Here is an 18,004-nt window from a genome sequence, read left to right as displayed (position 1 = left end):
GTAGAAAAAGAAAGATGAAGGAAGGAAAGAGAAAGAAGGAGGAGGAGATGAAGGAGCAGAAGAAGAAATGAAAGAACAAGAAGCAGCAGTAGCAGCAGCAGCAGCTACCAAAGAAGGAGGAGGAGGAGGAGGTGGAGGAGGAGGAGGAGGAGGAGGTGGAGGAGGAGGAGGAGGTGGTGGAGGAGGAGGAGGTGGTGGAGGAGGAGGAGGAAGCTGCCACAGAAGAAGAAGAGGGGGAGGAGGAGAAGAAAAGAATGGACTACTTCTGGTTGTATCTAGGTCGAGGGACTGGGGGACATGAGATAAAGACAATCAGGTTTTCTTTCACATTGTCCCATTCACCACTGTAAGAAAAAAGAGACCCAGGGCATCAGATGCTCTCTCCAGAAGAAAAGATAGTGCAATAGGTTGATGCCTTCTATTTTTCTTTCTCTTGAGTAGGGAAACAGGGTAGAGGAACTGGAAAAACCAAATGTGGGGGATCCGGTTCTTTCCCATCATGCTTTGGGTGGATGTTGAAAGCAGGGGTTCTGCTCACTGTAGTAGGCTGCTCTTCAACCCCACCCATTCACTTCCCAGAGGAAATGCCCCCTCAAGTATCCCTTAGATTTTACTTCCTGTACCTGGATTCACTTCTAGGTATATTTCTGTGAGCAGAATAGAAAACAAGAGGCAATAAAGAGGACAGTCTGGGTCTCATAGCTGCTAAAAGTCTCCCAAACGCACATAAAGGGATTAAGTTGGATTCTTATCTTAAAACATGTGAAAATGAACTCAAAATGGATTAAAGACCTAAAGGTAAAACTGAAACTATATAAATCCTGGAAGAAAACATGGGGGAAAAAAACTTCATGACATTGGACCTGGCAATGCTTTCTTGGATATGACACCAAAAGCGCAGGTAAGAAAGCAAAAATAGACAAATGGGATAACATCAAACTTAAAAGATAAATCTGCATCGCAAAAAGATAAATATTGTATGATCCCACCTATATGAAGTATCTAGAAATTTACAGACACAGAAAGTAGAAGAGTGGTCTCCAGGGGCTGGGAAGAGGGGGAAAGGGGAGTTGTAACAGCGTTACAGTTGTACAAGATGAAAAAGTTCTAGAGATTGGCTGCACAACAGTGTGATTATGCTTAATACTATTGAACTGTACACTTAAAAATAGTTAAGATGGTAAATTTTGTTATCTATTTTTTAAATCACACTTAAAAGAACAAATAAATGTCTAAATTACTTTTGTTTTAGGGGCGCCTGGGTGGCTCAGTTGTTAAGGGTCTGCCTTCGGCTCAGGTCATGATCCAAGAGTCCTGGGATTGAGCCCCACATGGGGTTCCCTGATCAGCAGGAGGTCTGCTTCACCCTCTCCCACCCCCCTGCTTGTGTTCCCTCTCTTGCTGTGTCTGTGTCAAATAAATAAAATCTTAAATCTTAAAATAAAATCTTAAAATAAACAAAGTTAAAAAAATAAATAAACGACTTTGTTGTAATGTGTCCCATCTCTAGCCTGTTCGCTAAATTCTGTAGAAAATCATCCAGGCCTGGGTAAGGACTTCTTGAAGACCTGTCTGGGCATCCCAGCCCACCCTTGACTCGCCCCTCCTCCCAAGTCCTACTCAGTCTTTGTCTACTGCTCATTTGGCACTTGAGCACATGCTGCTTTGTATGGTTAGCTACTTTTATATAGTTATTTATAGAAATGTATGTCCTTGTATGTATGTCCTCCACTATTGCCATATAAAACCTTATTATTTAACAAGCACTTATGCTTACCTCTTTGGAACTTCCAGTCCTGGGGGAAAAGCACAGAATGTAAGTTTTGGTTCATGGTTATGTTTATGCAAATACTAATTGTAGCTGTAGGTTAAATTCCAAATAATTTTCTCTTTTGTTGTTTTACTATTTTGTTCCACTTCAGTGATCTTTTTGCAGCATTCTCTGAATGGAAATGAGTAAACCGAGGTCTATAGAGAAGCCCGGTAATTTGTCGACGGTCACATAGCACAAGGATGAAGCTATCTCTCTGGACCATTGTCCCTAACTCAGCCTTGCTGACAGTAAGTCAGCAGACATTTGCTTGCTCAACTGGATAGCTCTTTGGACTGTTAGCTGCTTCCTAGGTTTTATAGCTTGCAAATTTAAGGCAGCTGACATGGAGAAGAGAATGTCAAGAGCTGAAATGAACTCATGTGGGGTTTTTTTAGAAAAGATTTTATTTCTTTGAGCAGGGAGTCTGATGCAGGGCTTGATCCCAGGACCCTCGGATCATGACCTGAGCAGAGGGCAGTCGCCTAACTGACTGAGGTACCCAGGCATCCCCAAATGAACTCATGTTTGACAAGCTCCCTGGGCACCCAGTTTTCTTTTCTTCAAAATGAAGTGTCCCTTGAAGTTTTATGAAGTGGTCATTTTATTAAAAATCTGAAAATACAGATAAAAATGTAAAAAAATCCATCATTCCCTACACTCAGAGATTGTCATCATAATACCTTGAAGCATATCCTTCCAGACATCTCTTACACTCATTCATGCATCTGTTAGAAATTGGAGCATAGGTAATACTACTGTTTTCTTATAGCTTTTATCATTTAAGAATATATTGCAAACACCTTTTTATGTTAGCCGGGATAATGGATCCATCAATTAAAAACCAAAGTTGAGGGGCGCCTGGGTGGCTCAGTGGGTTAAAACCTCTGCCTTCAACTCGGGTCATGATCTCAGGGTCCTGGGATAGAGCCGCACATCATGCTCTCTGCTTGGCAGGGAGCCTGCTTCCCCCCCTCTCTCTGCCTGCCTCTGCCTACTTGTGATCTCTCTCTTTATGTCAAATAAATAAATAAAATCTTAAAAAAAAAACCCAAAAACCAAAGTTGACCTTTTTATTTCTTTAAATACAAAAAAATACAGAAAGAATTAAAATTATTATTAATAATTCTATTAATATTTCCAATATTTGGCTATTTGGTTGGGTTTATACAGTGTACTAATTCTACAAGCTGCTTTTTTCATCTAATATAGTATAGGCAAGTTTCATGGTAAAATTTCTTCAAATACATGCTTATTGTGAAAACTTCAGAGAATACGGAAAAATGTAGAAAGAAAAACAGAAATCTCCTGAAATTTTTGTGTGATACAATCAGTTGTAATATTTCAATGTATTTCTTTCAGTTGTTTTACTGTGCTTACTAAAATGAGTTATACCTACATTTAAAAAAACAGGATTATATTGTATTTACAGTTTTGAAGCAGCTTTTATTTATTTTTTAAAAGATTTTATTTATTTGAGAAACAGAGAGAGCACATGGGGCCAGGGGAGGACGCAGAGGAGAGGGAGAAGAAGACTCCCCACTAAGCAAGGAGCCAGATGCGGGGCTCAATCCCAGGACCCTGGGATCATGAGCTGAAGGCAGATGCTTAACTGACTGAACTACCCAGGTGACCCTAATGTAAGGACTTTTAAAAATATCATTAAACGTTCCTCAAAAATGCATTTTCAAAGAGCTACATAAAATTCTACCTTACCAACATAAATTTAGAATGTTATTTAAAAGAGTTTTATATTTTTGAAATGACTATATGCTCAGTGTAAAAATTCAAGCAACACAGAAATTTAACATTAAATATGAACATTCCCCATAAACTGGGTTGCTAGAGTTAGCAAATAAAAATAAAGGATACCCAGTCAATGTTTGTGACATACTTATATTTTAAAAATTGCTTACCTGAAATTCAAATCTAACTGGATATCTAGATTTTTTAAAAAAGGTTTTATTTATTTATTTGGCAGAGAGATCACAAGTAGGCAGAGAGGCAGGCAGAGAGAGAGAGAGAGAGAGAGAGAGAGAGAAGCAGGCTCCCTGAGAGCAGAGAGCCTGAAGCAGGACTTGATCCCAAGACCCTGAGATCTTGACCTAGGTGGAAGACAGAGGCTTAACCCACTGAGCCACCCAGGGGCCCCAGGATATCTGGTTTTTATGTGGCAACCCTACCATAAGCCCACCTTCCTTAACTGTTGGTGTATATTTCCCCAGATATTTTGTTATGCATATATTCCACATACAACAAAAACATAAACACTTACTATGCTTTCAAGTAAATACAAAAGAGATCATTATATATATATATATTTCCATAGCTCACTTTTAAAAAAAATACTCAGTCTTCTACATTTTGTCATATTAGTTCATATAGACCTATTTCATTTTTATTTATTTTTTAAATTTCTTTTCAGCATAACAGAATTCATTGTTTTTGCACCATACCCAGTGCTCCATGCAATACGTGCCCTCCTTAATACCCAGCACCTGGCTCCCCCAACCTCCCACCTCCAGCCCCTTCAAAACCCTGATTGTTTTTCAGATTTTATTTATTTAGCTGAGGTAGAGAGAGTGGGAGAGAGAGCACAAGCTGGGGGGCAGGCAGAGGGAGAGGGAGAGGCAGACTCCCCACTGAGCAGGGAGCCCCATGTGGGGGCCCAATCCCAGGACCCCAGAATCATGACCTGAGCCAAAGGCAGTCACTTAACCGAGTGAACTATCTGGGTGCCCCCTATTTCATTTTGTAAATGGTGGTGTAGTATTCTATAGCATAAATATAGTATAATTGAATCAAAACTCTATGATTGGTCATTACACTGTTTCCAATTTTCCAGCATTACAAATCTGTACTGATCATCCTTCTACATCTACCTTTGGCCATCTTTTTTAGTCATCTGTGTGAAATCTAAGATACAAGGTGCACATTTAAAATTTTAACAGCCACTGCCAAAATGCCCTCCAAAAAGGTTTCTACCAATCTGCAATCCTAACAAAATTGTATGAAATTGCCTTTTTCTTCACACCTTGTACAATCCTGGCTATGGTCAATCTTTGCCAAACTTACAGATAGAAAGGATACTGCACTGTTGTTCTAATTTGCATTTCTTGATTATTCACAGTATTCAAAATATTTTTACACATTTATACACCATTTATAACTTTGCTTATCAGTTGCCCTTCATGTCCTTTACCAATTTTTCCTTTAGATTTTTTCCTTGTTGATCTTAATAGTTTTTTATTTACTAAGTGGTGATATTAATACTCTGTCCTGTGTGTTACAAATATTGTCCTTGAATTATGTTCATCTTTTGACCATGCTTATGGTGTTTTTTAATTTTATTTTTTAACTTTTACAGCAAAGAAGTTTTACATGTTTTGTACAAGTGAAACTATCAGTCTTTTCTTGATTTGATAATTGGAGATTTCTTCTCTCTAACATTATTAAAAGATTCATTCAACTTTCTTTCTAATTCCTTACATTTTTTGGTCATAGATTCATGTAAAATCATACTGGTGAAAAGAATGAATCAAACCTCTGCCCACATTTTTTTTTTTCAACAGTTGCCCTATTGGTGGACATTTGGTCTATTTCCAACTTTTTATTATTATATGTATTATATTTCTAATGCAACGGTTACTTGGGGGATTTGGGAGCTAGTATATATAAATATTATTAATGTAACTCATATCAACTCATCTAAATTGACATCTACTCCACCTTTAGAAAAATTAAAATAATTTACATTCCCAGAAACAGTGCTGTTTGAGACAACTTGTTTCTCCATACTTTTGCCAACAAAAGCTGTTATGTTATAAAGTGTTGACAATCTGATTAGGAAAAAGTGATGCCTTATTATTGTTTTAATCCATTTCTTTAACTATGAGTAGCATAATACATCTTTTAATATGTTTATTGGCCATTTGTATTTCTTCTTTTGTGAATTGCTTTTTTGTGTCCCATTTTTTTTTTCCTACAGGAGTTTTCATTATTTCTTTTAATGATTTATTTATTTATTTTAGAGAGAGAGAGAGAAAGAGCATGCGTGAATGGTGGGGGGGTGAGGGGAGTAGGAGCAGAGGGAGTCGGATAGGCAGAGAATCTTAAGCAGACTCACAGCTGAGCATGGAAACAACTGGGATCTCACCACCCTGACACCATGACCTGACCTGAGCTGAAATCAAGAGTTGGATGCTTAACTGATTGAGTCACCCAGGTGGCCCCATTATTTTTTTAACATTTATTCTTTTTTTTTTTTTTTTTTTTAAGCAATTTCTATGTCCAGTGTGGGGCTTGCACTCATGATCCTGAGATCAGGAGTTTAAAGCTCTACCAACTGAGCCCCAAGTTTTCATTATTTTTAAGAGAAGGATGTCCATCCCTATCTAGAAATCAAATACTGTATTTATATTATTTATTTCTTAATTTTTAAAAAATAACTTCTTTTTTACTTCATCTAAGAGATAATGTATTTCTTTTTAAAGATTTTATTTATTCATTTGAGAGAGAAAGAGTGAGAAAGAGCATGAGAGGGAGAAGTCAAGGGAGAAGCAGACTCCCCATGGGTCTGGGAGCCCGATGCAGGACTCGATCCCAGCACTCTGGGATCATGACCTGAGGCGAAGGCAGTTGCTTAACCAACTGAGCCACCCAGGCGCCCTAAGAGATGATGTATTTTTAATGGAACATGGAGAATCTCATGGAATCCAAGGGAAGCTGAATAACCAAAACTCAGGATGATAGGAACTTCTCTCTCCCAAGTCTTCAAGTCTCTCATCTTTGTTTCTGTTTTTCTGTTTCTCTCTTTCTGCAGATGGACATTATCTCATTTTCATGGGTGCCCTACAAAGATGGTCCCTTTTCTGTATTTCTATCATTCACTTTCAAGTAAACAGCCCAGGCCTGTTCCAGAAAATAATTTCAGTTCAGTTCCAAATTCCTGGGAGAGGGAATCTGATTGGTTGATCTTAAGTCAAGCAACTCCATCTTGTCCAATCGAGGGGGTAAAGGACAAGGCCGTGTAGGGAAGATATACTGTTAGAGGCCACAAAGAGGGTCATTAATGGTTTGCAGAAAAGGAAGTCATCACAGTTTGGATATATACCCCAAAGATTTCTACTACAAGTTGCTACTATCATATCTATTTGGCCTCTGTCTGTTCTCTTAATCAGTTATGTTGTAGTATAATAGTACTATCTGGTCTTGGCAATTCTGAATCTTAAGGACTTAGCGATCTGGAGGCAATCTCAGCTGCCCTGGTAAGATGAATCACTTTTGGGCCAGACAGTGATAGAATGGCTTAACTCCTTAAGAAACTTTAAAACTGACTTGGTCTGAAGATTTGAGAGTCATTTGAATTTCTTCTATGAGATCACCAGCCCAAGAAGTTCAGACTGACACTGGTTGGCCTTGGGCATATTCTAGGCCAGTGGCACATCCAGGCATAGATCCTGACACTGTTCTAAGATACTACCTAGAAGCCCTTTTGGAATATTGCCATCAGCTTTTCTTCCTCAGGGTGGTGCTCAGCAATTTGTCCCATTGCCTCTCACCCGGTCCTTCTCCATGTCTTCTTCCTAACAAAACAAAACAAAGCTGCAGAGCCATTACAACAGAACCATATGTGTTAATAATCCCTCAGATTCAAGTGGAAACTCACATTTCTGTAAATGTCCTGATTGGGGAACACCTCATTTTCTCCATTTCATACTCCATCCCGTGAGAGAATCATTCAGTGGAGGACGGAGAAGTTGGTTCTTCCTTCATACCTAATGTGCTGGCCACCTTGGTCAGTGCTTTTTCAGTGGATTGGAACGGTTGGTTCTTTATTGTGTGTGACTGTGCCAAGAATTACAGATGTTTAGCAACCTTGGTCCTCAAGACATTAATGGCCAGGGTACCACTTCCAATCTCATGAGATCCAAAATACCCCCACAGTGTTTTAGAATTCACTTGAGGAGTAGTTGCACTCCTTTGAGATAACTTCTGCCATGAATGAAAGTTCTGAGCCACTTGCGTCTCTTATTTGCAAGGATCTCTTTACATTATGTGGGTTGTTTGTGTGTGAGCTAGTACACCCCTAGTACTGCATGGGGTTGGCCAAAAGTTATTTCTCTTAGGTTGGCATTCTAATGGAGTTGCTGGGTTCCAATAATGTTTTCTTCTTTTGGATTCTTGGTCAACATAACTTTAATCCATGGGTATTTCAAGTTAACTTACTTTTAGTGAGTAGACTAAAATAAATTTCTGATTATTTTGTACATAAGGCCAAACTGAACTCAAAGCATAAAGGGAGTTGTAGCAGGATATAGTGGATAGAGTGGTAGACTGGGTGTTTAGAGATCCCTTACTAGCTGTGTAATCTTGGGTGAATCAGTTTCTCTCTCTTGGTTTCAATTTCTTCATCTGTAAAATGGGGAGGTTGGGCTAAACAGTCTCAGTTTCTTTCAAGTCTAATACTGGGATTTTTAATAATCTGTGTCCCCATTCCATCATCCATAAGATTGCGACAACATGTGTTCACCTCTGAGAGAGACAGAATTTTCCTTAATATTGGTAAAATATTGCAACATTGTGGCCACCCAAAAATTGGGCCCTGGCAGTAATCTAAGCTTTCACACAGGTGTTGGAGGCCTAAGACCAGTTTCTTATAAAATGTTAATAACTACTGTAGAGTATTAGTTTTTAAGTATTATACCTGTATGCTGTTACAGTTGTCTCCCATAAGATAATCATATTGGAGGGAAAAAAAATCACTGGAGAAGAGAAAGTGTACATATTTAATATTTTAATAGAGGACGAGGAAGGGAAATGAAGTAGAAGTGGAACCAGGTGAAGAAGTGGCCTGGGCTACTAGTACCATTGTCTAATCCCATAGTCATCTTATGTTTGTGGCCATGGCAGTTATTTCTTGAAGTGTTTTTTATGGAATAGGCACTGTATTGAGCTCATATATTTTATCTCCCTTAACTCTCACAGCAATTCTATCCAGGTAGGCACTGTGATTATCAATAATTGGCCAGAATGAGAATTTGAATCCTAAATGTGTGTGACCCAGAACCCAGGCTTTTAAAGCCATTACATTTTACTAGGTCTTGTTTGGTACTGGGACTGAAGGATGCAAAATGCTCTTTCTAAAACTTCCTTGCAACCCAGACAGTTATTCTAGTGCTGTCTCCTGTTGAAATTGTTATGCAAAACAAAGCCCATTAGGGATCTGAAAGGTGGGTTCTAGTTTTACTGTTCTATATTTTTGGACAAGACATCAAAGCTTTTTGGATCTCACTTTACTTATTTGTAAAACAGAGAGCTACTTGAAGAGAGAAGGCCATATGTTACTCATCTTTTGCCCTTTTGGATGTAGCGGTGTTGGGCAAATAGGAATGCAAGGGGGTAGACAAGATGGTCTCTTTGCTGCGTTTCTCATTCTTTGATCTTGGAATAGGGCCTTGACCAGGCAGGTGTATCATAATGCACAGCAATACTTTTCTTTCTATTTTTAAAACAGAAAAAGGCATGCTAAATTCTCGTGACTTATCGTTTATCTTGAGAGGATTGGTCTTGACAGAATGGGTGGGAGATTACGTGAGTTGCTGTCTGGATCTGGGATTGATGTTCGTATCCAGGCCTCCTTTACTTTCCAGAGACTTGATCCTACTGTTGCATAACAGAAACAGAAATTGTAGTAACCACTACGAAGGGTGGCTGGGAACCAAGGATTCACGGCACTATCGATCCAGGAAAGCAGCTCTTTAAAACTTACGCAACCAAGCCCTTCCAGGGCGAGGGGCAAACCCCTGGCCAAGAAGACTGTGTCCTGCGTGCACTTTGATACTTGACCTTGTCCTAGTCTCTTTTCCTCCCAGACTTGTTTCCTCACCTGCAAAATGGTGGAGCTGCCGTAGACGGAGTTCCCGGAGCTTCTCCCCAGACGCCGGGCTTTAACTCCTCCCCTTGAGTGTGGGGGCGGGGCGAGGAGAAGTTCAGACCAGGAGTCACCCGGAACCACGGGGCGGTCCCTTCCCTTCTTCCCACTCCCCGCCCCGTCGCTCCACCGCGGTGAGGTCACGCGGGGGACGTCACGGGGTTGTGACGCCACTGAGGGGCGGGCCTCCCAGAGAGGAAGGGGCGGGGCACAGGCGGGCGGCGCTTGCGCAGTGGGCGCGGCGCGGGAGGAGGCGGAGGTGGCGGAGAAGCTAGAGGCGGCGGCGGCGGAGGCGGCGGCGCTGGGGGGGGTGGGAGGGGGGGGAGAGAGAGTGAGTGAGTGGCTGAGTGAGTTTATCCCTATGAGGCGGTGAGAGGCCCGGGGCCTACCTCAAAGGAGTGGGGTCGCGGCGCCAGCTAGCAGCGGGCCCCCTCCCGGTCCCCGGGCCCGGCGGCGCGGCGGCGGCGGCAGCTCCGTTTTGAGGAGGCGGAGAAGCGGGTGTTCGGCCCCAGCCATGGAGGGCATGGACGTGGACCTGGACCCCGAGCTGATGCAGAAGTTCAGCTGCTTGGGCACCACCGACAAGGACGTGCTCATCTCCGAGTTCCAGCGGCTGCTCGGCTTCCAGCTCAACCCCGCCGGCTGCGCCTTCTTCCTGGACATGACCAACTGGTGAGCCGGCCCCGCCGCGCCAGCGCTGGGGCCCGCGGGGAAGGGAAGGGACACCCGAGCGAGGCGGCAGGGCGGGCCGGGCGGGCACTCAGGGGTACCCCCTTCTCCGGGCGTGGAGGGCTTGTGGGGGAGCCTCCGGGACATGGGAGAAATTTGGGAGCTGAATAAGGCTAGAGAGGACGTACGAGGGGAATGGGGGGCCAGGGAGTGCAGGAGAGGCGGAAGGGAGACTGGGGAGGGGCTCCTGAGGTTCCGCAGAGAATTGGGGGCCGAGGAACGTGGAAAGAGGGGGAAGACTTGAGTATCCAGGCATAGGGGTAGAACTGGGAGCAAGAGGCTGCGGTGTTAGGAGTAAACAGCACAGGAAATCAATTTGGGGGCTGGGAAAAAAGCTTGGGGTATGGAGTTAGGGTTGAGGAAGACAGGGATGAGGGGGCACTCTGGGAGAGAATTAGGTGTTATGGAAGAACCTGGGGCACGGGAGAGACTAGGGAATTAGGACCTGGGAGATGTGTGTGTGTGTGTGTGTGTGTGTGTGTGTTTCTCCATTCGAGGACAAATAGGGAAAAGGAAAAAAATATTATGGGGGAGGACAAGTGAGTACGGTAAGAGAGATGACTTTCCGAAGAGTAGTGCCAGGGAGGGGTGGGATCCACTAACGGAGGACCGGGAGTGCTAGACCTGCGGCAGGGTCTGGAAAACCCTTAGGAAAAGTGAAGGAAAGGACATTATCTTGAAGGAGGGAACTTTCTGAGGGCCGTGGAGCCCTGGACTCCAGAAGGCCAGAATGGAGAAGGGCTTATCTGAAGTAAAGCTCGGTTGTCTGGGATGTTTGGGAAAATGGAGAACTTGGCTTAGGCTGGGAACCAAGTTTTTTGGCTTGGAGTCTCCTTGTATGATTGGGGCAGAAGACCATGGCACTTAGACTAAAGGAGTGTTTCTTGGCTTTGTATGTGTAGCACTTGCTATTTTGATAAGCAGGGCTTCTCCTTGTTCTCTTAGGAGGGCGGTTGAGTTCACTTAGGGTGAGTGATAAACTAGAGACCATTAGACTTCCTTTAAAAGGATTTCAGGTGAAACAACTCATTTTTCGTTTGTCAGAAAGCCAGGGGGGATGAGTGCCCTTTGCTCTCAGTGTTTGGGCATTCAGTCCCTTGATATGTGGAATCTTGTTTCTCTTGGCATCACTTATACAACCAGTTTCCCCTTTATTCCATGTCCACTGAATGCCTCAGGCAATGCCCGAAAAAAAGAGGCGGTAAGCCTAGTCTTTATCCCATTCCTCTTCTAGTCCTGTCTGGAATGATGCTCATCTTATCATCTTACTTGTAGCTGTGGTCATGCCAAAGGTGATGTGTAATTTTTTTTTTTTTTTTTTGGAGCATCATTGGTAGGCCCTGTTATTTTATCTTTTTAAACTTGATTGTTATAGCAAGAGTAGAATTGAATTTCTAAATGTTTAGAAAACTTTTGAGGCATTCAATGCAGGAGATAGTCTTTATAATTGAAGAAGCATTTGTGATCCCCACTTCTATCTTTTATATCTGGGATTATCTAAGAGAGGGACTGCAGCTTACAGTAGTTTTCAGAAGACCAACCTATGGTGTTTAAATAGTCCTTGGTAGGGGTTATTAGAAACACTGAGAACAGGTATTACACTAGTGAAATTTAGAAGTAAAGCCGTATCTTGAAGAGGGTTCTCTTGCCTGCCTACTTCCTACCCCCAGCTCTTTTTCTTCCTTGTTTACACTAGTTCAGCATAGGAAACTTGGCATATTGTTGCTGCCAGTTTGGTAGGAAGGATCATTATTTCTCCCCACCCCCTTGTGAGTCGTACCATTTAAACCCTACCCCTATATGTTTTTAGTTCTTTAGAGTCAGTATTTATTAGTATAATTATGGCTACAGAACCAGTGTACTGAATTTTATATGTTTGAGGTGTGTTTGTTTAACATCTAAGATTGTTTGTTTTTAGGTGTTGTGAAAGGTGAGGCACAGTGTGGATAAGGAAAAAAAAAACTTAAAAATTATAGTTGCATTGTAGAAATTTTATTTGAATTTCTTAATAAAAAATTGTTAATAGAGCAGCATGTATTCTAATGAGATGGCATCTTTGTATAAATCAAGGTGTGATACATTTCTAAGCAAAGCAGTGAGCCATTAAAAGATGGATTTAGGTTTTAAAGCAGTTAGAAGTTAGTAGCTGCTTAGGAATCCAGGCAATTAAGTGATAACTCAGCTTTAAGCTATATTACCTTATTTTTTGGTTATAGAAGTCATATTTTTTATTTTTGATTATAAAATGAAAAATTGTTTTTGAAGTGAAGGGAGTGAGGCTTGCTATTTTTTTCTTTCTAATGAAAGCAGTTAGCTCCAGTATTGTATTTTGATTCCTATTTTGACCTGGCTGTACTTTGTCTTGTTAAATTTTTGTTTAGTAAAATCTAGTTAAAATACATACAGTCATGCAGGTGTACTTGTCACAACATTTGTGTTAATATATAGAAATGTACTATTTTTAAGCGTCATTTAAATTTCCAATTTTGTAAACTCTTGAGATCGTCCTGATACAGGTTGGCAGAATCTCAAATTGCTGTGATTAACCTGTTGAATTTGAGATGATTAACTTTACTGTGACTTCGTAGGTGCCTGCTGTGGGTTTTAATAAATAACCACCATTCAGTTGTTTGATAACTGTTAGAAGATAATGTGGTAAATTAAAAATCATTATTTTAAAATGAAGGCCATAAGTTTTCTAAAATGAAACTTGGGTTGGAAAGACTATGCTTTTGTTTTCAAAAGTAAGTATTTTTTGTTGTCAGTAACAGACAACTTTTTAAGAAGCTGTTGAAGAACTGACTGAATTGAATGTTTTGGTCTTGTAAATTATCTACCCTATATTTTTCCCTCAAGTCTTTAGCTTGTTGCGCATTATGTAGATATTTCTATTTGTTTAATTTGAGACGAAGTATGTTTCAGTTTAAGCATTTTTGAAGTGTTTATACCTGAGCTGGCAGGCAGCCATGCTGCTGGAGATTGATGGAACTGCCTCTTAACAAAAGTAGTCAATTTTCAGTTCCTAAGTGAGTACATAAAGTGAATAAATGGTGTGGTGAAAAGACCTAGTATCTGCAGCCAACTGAAATGACTCGTAGATTACTAGAACTTTCTGTAGGTGGAATGTCTTGCAGAGACATTACTGGGCTGTGAGTATGGAACCTGGAGTCTGAAACTGGAAGCTGGCTTAAGAGATTCTCTAGTTCATTCCAGTTTTTCTTGAAGAATTGCATATAATCCTTCCCAGATAGCTTATTGTTGCATCCCTGAGGGTAGAGATTTGTGTGATACCTTATTATAGTGTTTTATTACATTTCTAGTCAGAATTTTGTCAAAACTAAGTCTCTCTTATTACAGTTTAAAACTTTTTCATTGCATATATCCTCCTTGGAGATGAAGACTATCTAATAAACACCTTCCTTAAGAGGTCAGAAAGTTTCTGTTAATTCAAATCACTGAAGCTTTTTAAACATTTATAATTTAAGCACATTCAATTTAGTGGTTTCTCATCCTTTAATGTAGCTAAATAGATTGCTTTGTTTTGAGGGAGAACCAACATGATTCAGAGGAGAACTTCCATATGATTTTTAAAAAATTTAACATAAAACCATTTTAACCAATTTTAAGTGTACAGTTGAGTGTCACATAAGATTTTAAGTTCACTTCTGGCCCTCAAAATCATTTGTCTCATGTTTTTAAAGTGAGTTGTTCTTTAGCATTTGTGACAAGAAGCAAATAACACTTTTAGATTTTATTTTGATTCAATTTGATTGATTGTTAAAGTAGGCTCCATGCCCAACATGGGGCTTGAACTTAAGACCTCAGGATCGAGAATTGCATGCTCTAGCAACTGAGCCAACCAGATGCCCCTAGATTTTATTTTATTTTTTAATACTTCTAGATTTTTAGAGGACGTTAACTTCAGAATTAATACTGGCCTTATTTTTGGTACAGGTGTAAATACAATAATTTTGACTAGCATATAGCCAGTGTTGACTGTTCATTTGGCTGGTACTTTACAGTTGTGGTGTTGCAACATACTAGTTACCTGCAGGTGTCTTCAGGAAGTAGTGTGTATTTTTTGGAACATTACATGTGCCCATCGTGGGTGGAACAGATGTTTTCTAGAAAAGTAACTAGGGAAAAACATTTTTATACAGTCATGTCCTGTTGACTTTGTCAAGATTGTCAGAGGCACCGGACTAGATAAAATAAAGGTATATTTGACACAATGAAGCAAAATCAGAATCTAGATGTGAAAATCAGTTGTATCTCTTACTTCTTGGTACCTCTACAGCCTAATCTTAATCCATTTCTTGTCATCTGCATGATATATCAGTTTCTGATCCAATCTCTGGTTTATATGCACGAGTCTAGGACAAGTCCCTTTATAACAGATAAACCACGATATTAGTATGGGGTTTCTGGAATATAATGTGTGCCAAGCAGCAGTTCTGGGAGGAGGGTAGGGAAGGATTGCATAACACTTAATGACAGAGTGTTTTGCACTCTCTGACTTTTTAAAAAATGTTTGATTGATTGATTTAGAGGGCAAGAGTGGGAGAGAGGAAGATGGAGGAGAGGGAGAGCATGGGGAAGGGGCAAAGGGAGGGGAAGAGAGAGAATCTCAAGTAGACTCCCTGCTGAGCACATGGCTGCTCAACCCACTGGGCCACCCTAGTGTCCCATGCTCTGTGACATTTTTAAGAAGGTTGAGGGTTCTTGGTTTGGAGTTCTTCTTTTCCACCCTGTTCTTAACTTTTTGAGTGGCACATACAAGTTGAGACTCTGGGTATAATATAAAAAAGTTTATAAATAGATCATCTAGATTCATTTTAGTTTTAAAAGGAATGCAGTAAAAAGTACATTGTTGTGCTACAGAGGTCTTTACAAACAGTGTTGCTGGGGGACTTTATAATGAGGGTGGATGGAGGTGGTTTCTTCGCCATCTCTTATCTTCCTACTCCTTCCACAGAAAGTTTCTGTAGCACATAACAGCAAAAACTACCAACCAGACAGTATTTGAATCAATGTATTTTGGCTAGAGCCTTAGCAGACAGTGTAATGCAAAAAGAAGACAGCCACTGTTACAATTTGTGCTCTAAGAGGAGAAGAATGTGTTTGAAATGATCAGAGAAAAGTTTGGGGATAATGAGGAAACATTCTATTAGCAATACTAAATTAACTGAATAAAATTTCAGAACAAGTAGGGATGGACTGAATCAAATAGAACCAGTGATTCACGGAGATTGAATGACTGCTATGGGCAAGTTGTGTTCTTAGAAGTTTTGAAATAATTAGGGGATTTGAATTGATGGAAAGGCAGTGTATTGTAGGTAGAGGATGTTTCCTGAGTAAAACGAGGAAAGAGCAAGTGGAGCAGAGCCATCTAGGATCTTGGCTTGGCTAGAATGTGACAAATAGAATCAGGAATGACAAGACATAGAGCTTATTTTTACTTTTTGTTTGGAATATTGTTGGTTTTTAAAAAATTGAGATGAAATCAATGAAACATAAAATGAAACCATGATGAAGTGAACAATTCAGTGGCATTTACTGTATTCACAGTGTTGTAGCTGCCACCTATGTCTAGTGAAACATTTTTATCACCTCAAAAGGAAACCCTACACCTGTTAAAGCAGTTGCTCATCATTCCTTGGAAACCCAAGCCCTGGCAACCACCCAGGTCCATTTTCTCCCCTTTGCCCTGACAACCGCCAGTCTGAATTCTTCCCTATGCATGTTCCTATTCCGGATATTTCATATGAAGGGAGTCATACAGTATTAGTCCTTTTGTGTCTAGTGTGTTTCAAGGTTCATCCATGTCGTATAGCATGTATCAGTACTTCAGTCCTTTTTATGGCTAAATAGTATTTCAGTGTACGTTCATACCATAATTTATCCATTCATCTGTTGATAGATAGCCAACCCATTTCCAACTTCTGGCTATTGTGAATAGTGCTGCTATGAAGATGCATGTCCATGTATTTGAGTACCTGTTACTTCTTTTGGTTATATACCTAGGAGTTGAGTAGCTGGATTGTACAGTAATTCTATGTTTAACTTTTTGAGGAACCATCAAACTATTTTCCACAGAGGTTGAATTATTTGATATCCCCCCTAACAATGAACAAAGGTCTGTCCCAATTTCTCTTTCCCTTGCCAACCATTGTTATTTTCCTTTTTAAAAATTATAGCCATTCTTACAGCTATGAAGTGGTACTTCATTATTATTTTGATTTATATTTCTCTAATTATTAATGATATTGAATGTCTTTTAATAAGCTTTTTAGGCATTTGTATACTTTCTTGGAGAAGTGTTTATTCAAGTCCTTTGCTTTTTTTTTAGTTGGATTGTTTGTCCTTTATTTTGTTCAGTTGTAAGAGTTCTTTATATGTTCTGGATACTAGATCCTTATCAGATATGTAATTTGCAAATATTACCTCCCATTCTGTAGATTATCTTTTCATTTTTCTTGATGATTTCCTTCAGTGCACAGTTTTATTTTGATGTGGTCCAGTTTATCTAATTTTTTGTTGTTGCTTGTGCTTTTTGCATTATATCTAATAATCCATTGCTAATCCAAGGTTGTGAAGATTCACAGAAGAATCTTCTGACAGTTTTACAGTTTCACTTCTTATATTTCAGTCACTGACTCATTTTGAGTTAATTTTTGTATAGGGTGTGAGGTAGGAGTCCAGCTTCATCCTTTGTAGCTTAATTTTGATCATGTCAGATGCCCTGGAACTGGCTTCTCATTGACTCTGCATTATTTCCTTTACTTGTATTAAATACTGTTTTTGGCTAAATGTAAAAATTAGACCAGAAAAGTGTGCAAGGTTTTCTTTTTTTTTTTTTTTTTTTAATTTTATTTATTTATTTGACAGACAGCGATCACAAGTAGTCAGGCAGGCAGAGAGAGAGGGGGGAGCAGGCTCCCCACCGAGCAGAGAGCCCGATGTGGGGCTCGATCCCAGGACCCTGGGATCATGACCTGAGCCGAAGGCAGAGGCTTTAACACACTGAGCTATCCAGGCGCCCCTGTGCAAGGTTTTCTGATGGGGGAAAATATTATGGATGTTTTATTGGTGCCCAAAATTAATTGTGTTTTTAAAAGGTCAGTTCTATCCTTTTCCTCATCCTACCGGCCAGCTTTTCATTCTTTTTCTCTTTTCTTTTAATAGCTCCATTAGTCTCCTAGACGTTAGGCTTGAACTGAATTCTGTCCAGTGCTCTCTTGTTCCTGGACACCTCAAATCATTTGCCAAAACCCATTCGTTTCCACTCTACACTGTACTTCACAGCTCTTTTCTCCATTCCCCTTGCTACCACCTTAACAGGAATACTCTCTAAATTGGCTTTCTATACCGGGCTGTCTCCCTTCCAACCCATTTTGTGGACTTATCACTACCAGATTAATCTTTCTAAATCACAGCTTTGATCTGGGCCATTTTTTTCTTAAAAACCTTTAACAATGCCTTTTTTGCATACCAGATAAAGAATAGAGTTTAGCTTGACATTCTGGACCCTC

The 18,004-nt window shown here is 40.2% G+C and overlaps 1 protein-coding gene and 1 long non-coding RNA gene across 3 annotated transcripts in view; one reads left to right on the top strand and one right to left on the bottom strand.

Annotated features, from left to right (window-relative positions):
- Positions 1-8,978: 8,978 nt before the first annotated feature.
- On the bottom strand, positions 8,979-9,739 carry LOC116871712. Its single transcript, XR_004383489.1, has 3 exons — positions 9,699-9,739; positions 9,404-9,475; positions 8,979-9,311 (listed from the first exon to the last, which is right to left on the bottom strand). It is a non-coding gene; the product is annotated as an uncharacterized LOC116871712 (long non-coding RNA).
- Positions 9,740-10,045: 306 nt separating this feature from the next.
- ILRUN (inflammation and lipid regulator with UBA-like and NBR1-like domains) overlaps positions 10,046-18,004 on the top strand; it is an 88,812-nt gene continuing 80,853 nt past the window's right edge. The window contains exon 1 of one of the 2 annotated variants that reach the window (XM_032864274.1): positions 10,046-10,415. In XM_032864274.1, coding sequence (XP_032720165.1) covers positions 10,258-10,415 — 158 coding nt within the window. In that variant the 5' untranslated portion in view covers positions 10,046-10,257. The remainder of the gene's footprint in view (positions 10,416-18,004) is intronic. The other variant, XM_032864273.1, reaches the window with a different exon arrangement.

The sequence above is a fragment of the Lontra canadensis genome, unplaced genomic scaffold, assembly GCF_010015895.1.
Source record: "Lontra canadensis isolate GAN:19392208 unplaced genomic scaffold, GSC_riverotter_1.0 scaffold27, whole genome shotgun sequence".
Lineage (NCBI taxonomy): Eukaryota > Metazoa > Chordata > Mammalia > Carnivora > Mustelidae > Lontra > Lontra canadensis.
The sequence above is the reverse complement of the archived record's forward strand: the minus strand, read 5'-3'. Positions and strand labels throughout refer to the sequence as shown.